Raw genomic sequence first — 13,736 nt, forward strand, 5'->3', positions numbered from 1 at the left:
ATGGGAAAATGTATAATACCTCTTCATTTACCTCTAAGAGCAACTCTAAGGGGAGGGTAAATGAGAAGGTAAAGCATGATAACTACCAAATTTACCTCTTTTTTATGGAAAAATATTCTACAAGGGAGAAGGTAAATGGGGAGGTATTATACCTTTTCTCATTTTGAGGAGGCAGGGGCGGAGGGAGGATGGCCCCCCCGGCCATGGTCCCCCCACTAATTTTTTAAAAAAGCTAGGGGTATTTTAGTATTTTCACATTAATTATAATTATAATATATAAAATTATAGATAAATTTTAGCAAAATTATACTCTATAAATCGTTTCCTCTTAATTAGTTTTCTCCTTCTGTAGCGTAATCTGAAATCTAGTTATCTAAAAGTAGGTATATTTTAAAACTCAAATATAATTCAATTGATTTTTCTATATATGTTGTTTTTTTGTTTGACTGCAATATTTATGTAAATTGAGATCTAAATAATTATATTCAAGCTCTAAATTGGTACACATAAAATTCAAATGGGGAGAAAGAAGATAGCTTATGTAATTCAATGGCTACGGCGGTTTTGTGTTGGAAGTTTAACTCCTATTCTTAATTTGATGTGTATGTATTTAGGGATGTCAATTCAACCCGAAACCCGTGGGCCGGCCAGAACAACCCGGTAATATGAGCGGGTTAGGGCTGCAATTTTATTACCCGAATACAAAACGGGCTAAACGGATTGACCCGAATGGGTTGGTGGGTTAAATGGGTTAGCCCGAACGGGTTGCGGGTCGGCCCGATGGGTTGTGGGTTTTAATTATAAAATTATTAAATTTTAGGGGTTTTTTATATTTTTGAATCCTCAATCTTCATTCTACACAATCATTAGTCTTATTCAATCTTCATTCTACACTTTTTTACTCGATCCCACAATATTAGCTTTCAAGTTCCATCTCAACTCATTATTGCACCGTCCCATCATCTGCTACTAGTGTCTTACCACCACCAAAGCCAATCAAGACAAACTTAAGAACTAACCCATCAAAATCTTAATATATTTATCATTTTAATAATGATTCATGTAAGATATGATTTTTAATTTTCATAAAGAATTAGTTACGAACAATGCCATAATAATGACATGAACACAATCTTTAATTTATATTGTAGTTGATCGAGATGAAAGACTTATTTTCAAGTATTATTGAAGAAAACTATGAAAATTTGAAAATTTTAAATGATTCTAAACTAAAAAGAAAAAAGTATCTAAAATTTAAAATCATTTTATAGAAGAAAAATTTGATACAAGAGATTATTTTCGAAAGCTTTTAGGCCCGAATAGCTCGATGAGTTAGCCCAAAACCCGACGAGTTAGGGTTAGGGTTGAAAATTTATGACCCGAAAAAATCATAACCCGAACGACCCGCACCCAAGGCGACCCGAGTGGGTTGGCCCGAACCCGAACGGGTTAGCCTGATTGACATCTCTATATGTATTACTTCCTCCGTCCGCAAATAAGAGCCCCGTTTTTCCATTTTAGTCCGTCCGCAAATAGGAGTCCCGGTTCATAATTACCATAAATGGTAAAGAGGCCCCACATTCCACCAACTCATTCCACTCACACATCATTTAAAACTAATATATACAAGTGAGACTCCTATTCCACTAACTTTCTTCCACCCACTTTTCATAACATTTCTTAAAACCCGTGCCGGAAACAAATGAGACTCCTATTCGCGGACGGAGGGAGTAATAGTTTTACATATTTGATTTGTGACAACAACATTTTAGATTTGAGCATATTGTATATTTTGTTTACTCTTTATTCTTTTAGTTGTGAAGCATAAGATGAACTTTATCCTTTTTTTGTGTATGATTTATATTTTGCAAACTTAATCAGTGTTGACTATTTTTGTAGGTATATGGATCGTTATTTTAAGAAACTTTCTTCTTTTGATTCTTCATCAGTTGAATGGTTGCTTAGTTCCTTATATGAAAATGATGTGTTTGTTAAAGTTACCAATGAACTATTATGCAGCGATTTTAGAAGATGAAGAATAGAAGACAAATGTTATGATGTGATTGCATTTAACTTTTACAATTTGAACCTTTTAATTTAATTTATGTAATCTTTTTTAAGTTTAAATTTGGACCCCCCATGATGAAATTTCTGGCTCCGCCACTATGAAGAGGTATCTTTACCTCTCCATGGAAGAGAAGGTAAAATAGAAATAACTGATTTTGAGATTGGCGGGAGAGAGAAGCGGCACAATCTGTTTTTATTTGCAGGCATTAAGCATAAATTACTTCATTCTTTTAGTTTTCATATAATTGGCAATCTTATTAGTTAAAAAATTTAAAAGATTGACTTACTTTTGTATTTACATAAACTCTCTGTGATGCAATCTTTAAGTCCAACTTATGTTCTATATTCTTTTTGTAGCATTTCATCACAAAAGAAAGAACTAACTCTAAATGTTGATTTGCTGTTTGTTTAACACAGAGGATTGACTGAGATATTGTCGTTGCATTCTTGTAGAATGGAATCTAGCAACTAACATTTTAAAATATAAGCATTTACCTCTTCAATATACCTTCTCCCCTTAGAGTTGTTTGCTTTTTGGAAAGGTATATTACACTTTTTGAGAAGGTATAAACATGATATACCATTTTCATATATCTTCTCCCCTTGGAGTTGCTCTAGAGATAATAAAGTAAATATGATTTACCTCTCCCCTTAAAAAATATAAGGGTCTCTTCATTTACCTCACCCCTTAAAAAATAATTTTTTATAAAAAAAGGTAAATTAGTAGATATACTAATTTACCTCTTTATTTACCTTTTTCCTTGGAGATGCTCTAGATATAATAAATTTCTCAGTACTTTGAATTTAAAATAAATTTTACTATTTGAATTTAAAAGTTCAACACACATTAATTTTCATGATACATAGAATCTTTTTTATCTTTCTATTTGACTAAATATTCTCTATCTAACTCAAATTTTGTGTATTTTATTTATTATATTAGAATTAATAATTATTTAAATCACCATGTTTGATCAAATTCAATCCCATGAAGCTTAAAATAGAATATTAAATTAGCAAGTTTCAGTTGTTCTATTTATATACAAAATGTCGTCTTAAAATGATATTCAAAATGAAGCGTTTAATGAAAATAAATACTCCTTCCGTCCCAATAAATATGAAACATTTGGTTTCCGGCACAAGATTTTATGTAAGTGTTATTTTGTGAGTTAATGAACAGAGAGTAAAGTAAGAGAGAGAGGTAGAGAGAGTGATATTTTCATTTTAGGAAACGTTTCATTTTTAGTGGGACAACCCAAAAAGGAAAACGTTGCATTTCTAATGGGACAGGGGGAGTACATTTTCTTTAATTTATCATTCTTCTTCTTTTCTTTTATATGTTAATAAAAAAAACATTTTGAACATTGTCACTTTATATATGGAGCAGAATTTGACCAAGCTTCCCGATTTAACTGCATGTTAACCTAACCCATTATATTATGTTTAAATTACGAATATATTGTCATTATATCTGATCATTGTGGCCACATATCTTTTCTCATATTGTATTTGTACTTTAAGTGAAATTTGAATAACCGTGTTTGACACGGATGTCAATTGGGGAAAGAAATTAGTGTTTAAATAGAATGATTGACGGATTCCATATTTTCTTAAGGTGCCAAAATTGACTTGGTAATGCATCCACTTATTTGTGTTTTTCTTTTGCTTTGAAAGAAAATGAATTCTATCATCTTTTACAACACAACTTATAGTATAGATTCTTAATCACAAATGAATTCATAATCTTTTGCGATAAGATTCCACCAACCACCAAAACATTTATGATGTCAATTTTATCATAATTTAAAATTGCAATTCATGTAATAGATAAATGTCAAACAAAATATAGTTCGGAGTTGGGAATTTTGACATTAGAAGTTAGGACATTTGATATTATTTATGTAATAATGTGACTATATATTTCCGAAGACATGGTACTAAACTGGTTACCTTTGAAAGTTGAAGACAAATTGTTGGTTGACAGTCAAACATTTATTTTTGAATTATATCGTGTTTTTGAAGACAAAATTAAATAATTCTTAAAAAAAATAATGTGTGTCCAATGGGTTAGAATGATTCTTTGATGAGAATATGTTATGGAAATGGTCTTGTGTTATATTGAACTATTTACGACTTATTTTTATAAATTTTTTTTATAAGAACAGTATTTGAGAATTGAGAATCAAATGTATACAAAATGGGGTTTTTCCCTTTTATCCATTTATTTACTCATCATTTTAACTATTTAATCCAATTTACTCGTATTCACAAATCATTAATGTTGGCTTCCAAGAACTGAGATGACTTTCGGAAATGGCGAACAACATTGAGATGAATTTTGTGAGAGTATTAAGCTAAGAGAGAATTGTATTCAAATCGAAGTGGGGAAAATTACAACTGAGCTGAAAAAGCCCTAATTCCCTTATTTAAACTACCGCTAATTAACTAACTACAATCTAACGGTAACTAACATATAAATCCTACGGCTAGGATTTAATCATCTTGATTAGGTGCATCCGACGGCTACTGAGCTTCTTTCAGCTGAAGATTTAGTTGTTTTGATGCTTCATTCTTCTTCTTGTTTCGATCCGCAGATGCAATTGCAGCTGAGCAATTAAGACTTACAAATCTCCACCTTCATTGCTTAGATGAGAATTGCTGACTGCACAAGCCAACTAGTTTAAGACAAAGCTCAAACTTATCCCTCGGCAAAGGCTTTGTCAGCATGTCTGCTGGGTTGTCTGTTGTAGGAACTTTGAACAGCTTCACTGCTCCTTTCTCCACCTCTTCCCTTACAAAATGCAGTCGCACGTCAATGTGCTTACTGCGTTCGTGGAAGACTTGGTGCTTTGCTAAACTCAAAGCACTATTGTTGTCACAGCCTATGGCTATGGCCTCTTGCTTCACCCCAAAGTCAGCCGCTATCCCCTTAAGCTAGAAGCTCTCATTCACAGCTGAAGTTAGAGCAATGTATTCGGCCTCCGTTGTGGATAGAGCCACCACTTTCTGTAACTCCGACTTCCAACTCACAGCTGCTCCATACATGGTAAAGATATATCCAGATTGGGACCTTCTGGTGTCAACACTCCCTGCAAAATCACTGTCGCAGAAACCAATCAGAGCATCACATTCATTTTCAGTGTCAACCTTGAACAATATTCCAATGTTTCCAGCCCCTTTTAGATACCTAAGTATCCATCTCAAAGCCAACCAATGCTCTCTGCTATGGTTACTCATGAATCTGCTTGTGGTGCTGATTGCATGAGCCATATCAGGTCTAGTTCCAATCATGGCATACATTATGCTTCCTACAACATTAGCATAAGGGATAGCCTCCATTTCTAGCCTCTCCTTTTCATCTTTCGGAGCTTGCTCTGCTGACAACCTAAAGTGTTGAGCCAATGCAGTTCCAGTTGGTTTAGAGTCTTCCATCCTGAATCTTTTAATGATCCTGGTGATATAATCAGTTTGACCCAACCAAATTTCTCTTTTCTTTCTGTTCCTGACTATATTCATGGCCAAGATCCTCTTGGCTCCACCTAAATCTTTCATATAAAAAACTGAGCTCAAGTCATCTTTTACAGCCTGAACTTCTTGATTTGAGGCTCCTGCCACTAACATATCATCCATGTACAGTAGCAAATAAGCAACCACAACACCCTTCCTTTTCTTGATATACACACACTCATCATATTTGGATCTCACAAAAACATTTTTAAGCACTCATCAAATTTTCTGTGCCATTGTCTGCTGGCCTGTTTGAGTCCATATAGGCTCTTCTTGAGCAAGCAAGCTTTATCTTCCATCCCCTGCTGTACAAAACCCTCTGGTTGAGACATATATTGTCTCTTCCAGATCCCCATGCAGAAATGCGGTTTTCACATCTAATTGCTTAAGCTCCCAGTCCATCCTTGCAACAACAGCCAGCAGTATCCTAATGGACGTATGCTTGACCACAGGTGAGAACACCTCATTATAGTCAATCCCATGTTCTTGTGTGAACCCCCGAGCTACCAATCTTGCCTTAAATCTGATTTGCACATTATCAGCATATTCTATCTTCTTCTTAAACAGCCACTTACAAGTCACAAGCTTCTTCCTCTCCACCTTGTCTACCAAGATCCAGGTGCCATTTTTAATGAGAGAATCAATCTCATCTATCATTGCCTTCAGCCATTTGTCTCTTTCCTTGCAATTCATGGCTTCCTTGTAAGAGCTAGGCTCTGAGAACTCAATCTCTTCTGCCACACAAAGTGCAAAATAGAGCATTTTTGAGTCAGCATATCTTGATGGTGCTTTCACATTCTGTCTCCTGGGCCTATCCCGAGCCAATTGATAATTTCTCAAGTCAGGTTGCCCAACTTCATTTTCAGGCTGATCTTCATCAGAAGACTCAGATGGCTCATCTGCAGCTGATTCTTGATTCTCCACCTCCACTTCAGTCACAACCTGAGATTTCTCAGTGGGCTTATCTGCCTTCTTAAAAGACATTTCAGATTCTACAAAAACAACATCTCTACTTATAACCACCTTGTGATTCCCGGGCTCCACACACCACAGCCTATACCCTTCACACCTTTTTGGTATCCTAACATCACACACTTGATTGCCCTTGCATCCAGCTTGGTCTGTTTCAGGTATGCATATGCCTTGCACCCAAAAGGCTTGAGATGAATCCCCATAGCTCCCATACCATCTCAGGTCTGGAGTATCTCCATCAATGCTAGATGAGGGGCACTTATTTATCAATCTCACAGCAGTGGCCACAGCCTCTGCCCAGAACCTCTTCTCCATCCCAGAGGAAGCCAGCATACACCTCACCCTCTCCATTATAGTTCGGTTTGCTCTCTCTGCAACCCCATTTTGCTGGGGGTTGAGGGGAACAGTTCTATGCCTTTTGATGCCCTTAGCTTGACAAAATGATTCAAATTCTTTTGACAGAATTTCCACCCCATTATCAGTCCTAAGGCACTTCACCATACAACCTTTCTCTTTCTCAACCACAGCATACCATTCTTTAAATTTTGAGCATGCTTCAAATTTTTCTTTAAGAATATATACCCAAAACTTCCTAGAATAGTCATCTATGATTGTCATGTAATATTTTCCTCCACCAACAGACAAAACTGGAGAGGGTCCCTATAAATCGCTATGCACATAGTCAAGAGGGGCTTTTGAAGTGTGTTTACCTTTCTGATATGGTAATTTCTTTGTCTTGCCCAGAATGCAGTCTATACAAAGATGACCTGCCCTTTCTGTCCCATGAATGACCTCTTTTCTCAGCAGCTCCTTGATACTTCCATCAGCCGGATGACCCAGCCTCATGTGCCACATTTCAATGGTCTCAGACTTTACAGCATTGGCTTGATCACAAGACTTTAAGGCCCACCCACAGAGGTAATACAAAATGCCATTTCTTGTTCCTTTCAACATCAGAATCCCATCTTTCTTGACCTCTAAGGTCCCAACAAAAGAATAGAAAGAACATCCCTTCTTTTCCAATAAACCGAGTGAAATCAAATTCCTCTTCACCTCAGGGATGTACCTGACCTCACTCAGGATCACAATAGGGCCATCATCCAGCTTAAGCTTGACCTTGCCAATGCCTTTAATCTGGCAGACCTGATTGTTTCCCAACACCACAGTCCTTGTAGTTTCTGAGATCTCCTAAAACATTTCAAGTCTGGGGCACATGTGAAAGCTACACCCCGAATCAAGTATCCAAGAACCACCACACACATCTTCCATGATATTCAGAGCATGTGTGACTTCCTATTCCTCCACGCAATCTGAGCTAGGCTTAGAATTTCCAGCTTCTTGAGCCTGCTTCCTCTTCCACGCGAAGCAATCCTTCTTGATATGACCTGGTTTCTTGCAGTGATGGCAGCTCCTTGTCTCCTTGAATTCTCCCACCTTCTCCTTATCTGACTTCTTGTTAAATTTCTTCTTGGTCGGAGGGAATTTCTCGTCATTTCCCTTAGTGTATAGGCTCTCTGGGACTGGATATGCAGCCTTCTCTTCTGATCTTAGAGCATCTGCTTCTTCTACATCCTTGAGCTTTAATGCCTGATACACTTCTTCGTAACTAACCTTGGTCTCCCGGCCAAGAAGTATAGCCTCCTTGAAATATACATAGCTTCTTGGCAAGGCATGCAACAACATCAATGCCTTGTCTTCATCCTTCATGGATTCCTCGATTGCCTCTAAATCATCAAGAAGTCTATGAAACTCTTCAAGTTGTTTCAAGAGACCCTCTGAGTCTGTAATCTTGAAGGCCAATAGCTTGTTCTTCAAATGAAGTCGATTGGTGGTGGACTTCGTAGCATACAGAGACTCTAATTTCACCCACACATCAAGCGTGGTCTCCTCCTTCTGCAACTCCCGTAGAACTCTGTCATTGAGGTATAGAAGGAGAGTGCTATACGCCTTGTACTCCAATTCCTCCATCTTCGCCGCCTCCTTCTCCGGCAGCCCCTCAATCGGCGGCGGTTTGCCATCCTTCAAGATTTTCCACGCACCTTGCTGCATCAACACTGCCTTCATCTTGACCTTCCACAAGCCAAAATCGTTCTGGCCAGTGACCTTCTGAATCTCGAATTTCGCCCCCGCCATTATTCAAAAAACTCCGACGATCTGAACCAACTTCGAAGATGTTCCCACGGACGGCGCCACTTGTTGGCTTTCAAGAACTTAGATGACTTTCGGAAATGGCGAACAACATTGAGATGGATTTTGTGAGAGTATTAAGCTAAGAGAAAAATGTATTCAAATCGAATTGGGGAAAATTACAACTGAGCTGAAAAATCCCTAATTCCTTTATTTAAGCTATCGCTAATTAACTAACTACAATCTAACAGTAACTAACATATAAATCCTACGGCTAGGATTTAATCATCTTGATTAGCTGCATCCAACGGCTACTGAGCTTCTTTCAGCTGAAGATTTAGTTGCTTTGATGCTTCATTCTTTCTTCTTGTTTCGAATTGCAGCTGAGCAATTAACACTTACAATTAATTATAACTGTTTCGTAATCAGTTCGATTGTTCAATCGTAAAAAATTTCGATGAATACATCACCTTACATAAGCAGATTTTTGTTTTAACTTTTAACCACTATTAGAATATAGTTGAAAATTAAGTTATTTATGGTGTGTGAATTAATAAATTAATGCATGCCATGCTGTAGATGTGCGAGTAGATCTCGAAATTATTAATTTTTCTTCAAACTCTTTATGCTAGCAAACTTAAATAAAAAGTTGAAATACTCTATATTGCTCAAAATATATAGACGTTGATCTATTATTTTAAATATTTGAATGAAGTAGTAAATTTTTTTGGGAGAGTAAAGTGTAAGGTCTCCACTTAAATGGTCTCCAAAAACAAAAGGGGAGTAATAAAGTAATAATGCCACTGAAAGTTGCATTTAATACCTCAAGAAAAATACTACTAATCGAAATGATTTGAATCACAACAATGTGGCCACGGCCTTCCAATCTTTTTCACTCCATCTTTTAACTTAGAGTAGAGAAAAAACAGAGGATAGAAAGAAGAAAGAAGAAAGAAGAAAGAGAATAGTATATATAATAATAATATAGATGAACTAAAATAGCACAGCAAAAAAGGATATAAATTAAAAATAAATATAAAATTATATTTAAAACATTAAGTCTTTGTGTAGGTGATGTCAATTTTTTCCAGGTATCGCACAAGTGTATTCTGCTTGATCTAGGGATATTTTGTAATTTATTCTTTAACTATTTTTAAAAAAAAATTATAGTATCAATGAAAAAGTGAAATAATAGAGAGATTAGAATGAATAGCAGGTATAGCAAAGGGGTCTGACGAGTACTGCATAATTGGGCTAGGCTCCTATACAAACAGCTTAAATCTGGAGATATAAAAAAAATATTGGAGTATTAAGTTATATAATCCATTTAAAATCACAAAATTTGATCAAATTTTGTTACGTCCATCACCTTTCGAAATATAAATGACAAATCATGAAATTTTAAAAATTTTATAATTCTCCCACGACAAATTTTTCCGAGCAAATGCAATGTTGAGTTGGTACACATGTAAAATTTTGATGATATAGATTAATAGGGGCGCATATCTATACAATATATAAAAAGGGAGTTTGGGGGGTATTTAGGAAAATAAGGGGAGTTTTGGGGGTATTTAAGGAAATGTCCTTTTAAAATAGATATTATTATTTAAATATAAACATGAATTATTTAGTTTCATAATGAGTGAATAAGAGTTGGTTATTTAGTTTTAGTCAGTGGATTAGTGGTATACTTAGTGGCATAATTTAACACTTCGTTGTTACAAGTATAAAATGGAATCATCTTGGTATTAATTGTCTTATTCAATTAATAAGGATAGAATGACTATATCAAAATTCCAAGATTCACATCATAATATGTTTATACTTCTAATTGTGGAATGAGATAGAAGAGAAATAGATGAATTCTTAATATCATTTGTGAGTGGTTTTAAGAATGTTGTATTTGTATCGTGTAGTGTTCTTAACGATACTCCCGTTTCCCAGGAAGCTGAGGCGAGCAAAGAAGGAAATGGCTGGGTTGCGCCGTTCCAAAGGCCTTAAGAGATCATCATCGCCCTCGGAGGAGAAGGGGCAGGAGGAATCGTCGTCGGCCTTAGACGAAACAACGTCGTCTTCATCCGGCTTGCGATTTGCGAGAGCTTGCTGGAGATTGGAGACGAGGCCGGAAGGGAGGAAGTTGTTCTTCAGCGCAGGAGTTGTCATTTTCAGAGTGAAAAGAGAAAAAGGAAAGGGAATCTGACTGGAATTAATACGATGGTGATGATGAAGATGAGTAATTATCCATTGTGTTTAATTCTTTATTGTGATAGATTTTTATCTTTCTACTCCATGATTTATTGTTTAAACATTATATTATGTGATTTGTTTCAAATTTATTATGCTTCAATATTGATTTGTATAGATTTTTTATTCTCATATAACTAAAATTGTTACTCATATTGTTAATATTGATTCTAATTTGTTTAATTAATTTAAAATTAAAAATTAATATTTTAAAAATATATTAATATGTGCATAGCACATGATAAGTTGTGGTATGATTTATGTAATTGTGATATCTTTATCACTTTCCATAATTTAGTTATTTTGTTGGAGTTAGAATCCATTCGAAGAATTCTTTGTTATTCATGATTTACTTTGTAAATGTAATGTTCATTATATTATAGAGTACACATTAATTAGTTACAATTTTTATATAATGATATTATTTCTAATTTTATTTAATTAATTTTGATTAAAAATATTTTAATCCATGCATCGCTTAGGTGTAATACTAGTATGTATTAATGTGACAATTTGGACAATTAAACGACATCTAATCGGGGCCAGAAAATTGAAAATTTTGAAAACTTCGTGATTGGTTATTTAAATTTTAAAACCCAAGGGATAAACCAGAAATGACTTATTTTTCGTGACATATATAGCAAATTAATTAACCCTATATATTAATACATCTCAGTTAGAGAAAGAAAAATGTCACTGAGAGCCGCAGTCTACATATTTAAATCACAATAATAGTAGCAAATAATTTAATTTTTCATTTTTGTCAAGGTGAAAAATGACTCAATGCTTCTTGATTATCAGCTTCTCTTTCATCCTCTCAACCGCGCTTCGAAGAGTCTGTTCATCTTTGCAGAAGGTGAACCTCACCAGATTCTTGCCCTCTTCCGGCTTCAAGTAGAACACGCTCGTGGGGATGGCGACGACGCCGACTTCCTTGATCAGATATTCGCAGAAGGCGACGTCGTTTTCCTGCCCAAACGGGGTGTGATCGACCACCACAAAGTAGGTTCCGCTCGATGGAAACACCTTAAACCCCACCGACTTCAGCCCCTCCACCAGAATGCTCTTCTTGGCCAAATAGTCCCTTCTCAGCTCCTTAAAATAGGAATCCGGAGCTCGAAGGGCGGCCACAGCCGCGTGCTGCAGAGGCGTGGCTGTGGCAAAAGTGAGGAACGAATGCGCCTGCCTCACGCCCCATGTGAGATGAGGTGGAGCTATGGCCCAGCCGATCTTCCAGCCCGTCAACGAGAAGGTCTTCCCCAGCGAGTTCAAGGTCACTGTCCGCTCGTACATCCCGGGGAGGGAGGCAATGGAGATGTGATCCATTTCAAAGGCTAACTTGTCATACACCTCGTCGGAGAAGACAAGAACGTCGTGCTCAATGCAGAGGGAGGCAATGGCGTCAAGTTCCTCCCTCGTGAACATCTTCCCAGTGGGGTTATGTGGGGTGTTGAGAAGGATTGCACGCGTGTGTTTTGAGACGAGGGATCTCAGCTCGTCAATGGGGGCCGCGAAGGTTGGAGGCCTCAAGGTGATGGACTTTGTGACAGCGCCAGCCATGGAGAGGGTAGCTTCATACGAGTCATAAAATGGAGCAAAGACGATGACTTCATCACCGGGGTTTACCAAGCCCAACATTGTAGCAGCGATAGCCTCAGTGCAGCCGGAGGTGACAGTGACCTCCCTCTCCGGATCAACCACGAGGCCTGTGTCTTTCTTGAAACGCTCAGCCACAGCCAAGTTGAGGTCAGGGACACCACATCCACGAGCGTACTGATTCTTGCCATCCCTTATGGCCTGAATGGCAGCTTCTTTGACAAAATCCGGGCCATCGAAGTTGGGAAAGCCTTGCCCTAGGTTAATGGCACCATGCTTGATGGCAAGGCTACTCATTTGTGTGAAAATAGTAGTTTTAAACTTCTCCAAACGCTTAGCTACCTGAAATTGGAAAGTTCATTTTGATGTTCAGATCAATTCCACTAGTTTGCATCACTATCATTCCAGCAACTAATCACAATACTAAGTAATAAAAAGGGATACTTAATGATCTTTGGTGCATCTACAAACCACAATTCGAAGGGCATCTCAAACCATTCACACCAAACTCTACTTTTCGGTAAATGCCACATAAAACAATAATTTTACTCGAATCATTTCCACCAAACTCAACCCCCAAAACAATAATGCATCTACCCTTACTTTTTTATGCCTTTTCAATATCAACTACTCCATATTTTACCTAAATAACCGCAAAAATTAGGGATTTTGCATTGTGTTTGGAGCAACATTGAACACAAATCCTCACTGTATTGCATTTTCCGTTTTATTGTATGTTCATTCTAATGTATTGAAAAGGATTGAAAATCCCTTTCTAACTGAGCCAACAATATTATCTAACTGAATAAAATCATCACATATTTCAAATTCCAATCAACCAATAAAAAACTTCAAATCTACAAAGGTTCAATCTTCCTTCCATTTCAAAGTACTGACACAAACAATACAAAGTTAACACATTCAATTTGAGATCACAGCTAAATTCAACTTAATTAAAACATGAAATGGAGATTAAAACTTGATCAAAACACCCAAACAGTCTTACCCCCAAATCTCGCCACAAATTAAAAAAAAAATACTGCAATAGAAAGCAAAATCAGACCTGGAAAGGTGGGGGAACTGAGTTCTGAGATGATTCATTCTCAGCCATGATCGATGAAACACTCAAAGCTGAGAATGATCAGTTAATTTCAGCAACGCTCGCAAATTTTGGGCGGGTATTAAATGATTAGGTTTTGCTGAAATTCATAGATATAGAAATT

General features: G+C 36.6%; 1 protein-coding gene across 1 annotated transcript; it reads right to left on the bottom strand.

The window, feature by feature from the left end:
• Positions 1 to 11,553: 11,553 nt before the first annotated feature.
• On the bottom strand, positions 11,554 to 13,736 carry LOC125203386 (probable N-succinyldiaminopimelate aminotransferase DapC). The gene is made up of 2 exons (XM_048101718.1): positions 13,577 to 13,736; positions 11,554 to 12,855 (listed from the first exon to the last, which is right to left on the bottom strand). The coding sequence occupies exons 1-2, from the start codon at positions 13,622 to 13,624 to the stop codon at positions 11,698 to 11,700; spliced, it is 1,206 nt and encodes a 401-aa protein (XP_047957675.1). The 5' UTR covers positions 13,625 to 13,736; the 3' UTR covers positions 11,554 to 11,697.

This window comes from Salvia hispanica, chromosome 2 (assembly GCF_023119035.1).
Source record: "Salvia hispanica cultivar TCC Black 2014 chromosome 2, UniMelb_Shisp_WGS_1.0, whole genome shotgun sequence".
NCBI classification, from domain to species: domain Eukaryota; kingdom Viridiplantae; phylum Streptophyta; class Magnoliopsida; order Lamiales; family Lamiaceae; genus Salvia; species Salvia hispanica.

Coding starts and splice junctions, on each gene's coding strand:
- LOC125203386 (XM_048101718.1), bottom strand. CDS start 13,624: ATGGCTGAGAATGAATCATCTCAGAACTCAGTTCCCCCACCTTTCCAG. Junction 12,856..13,576: donor CAGTTCCCCCACCTTTCCAG/GTCTGATTTTGC, acceptor TTCCAATTTCAG/GTAGCTAAGCGTTTGGAGAA.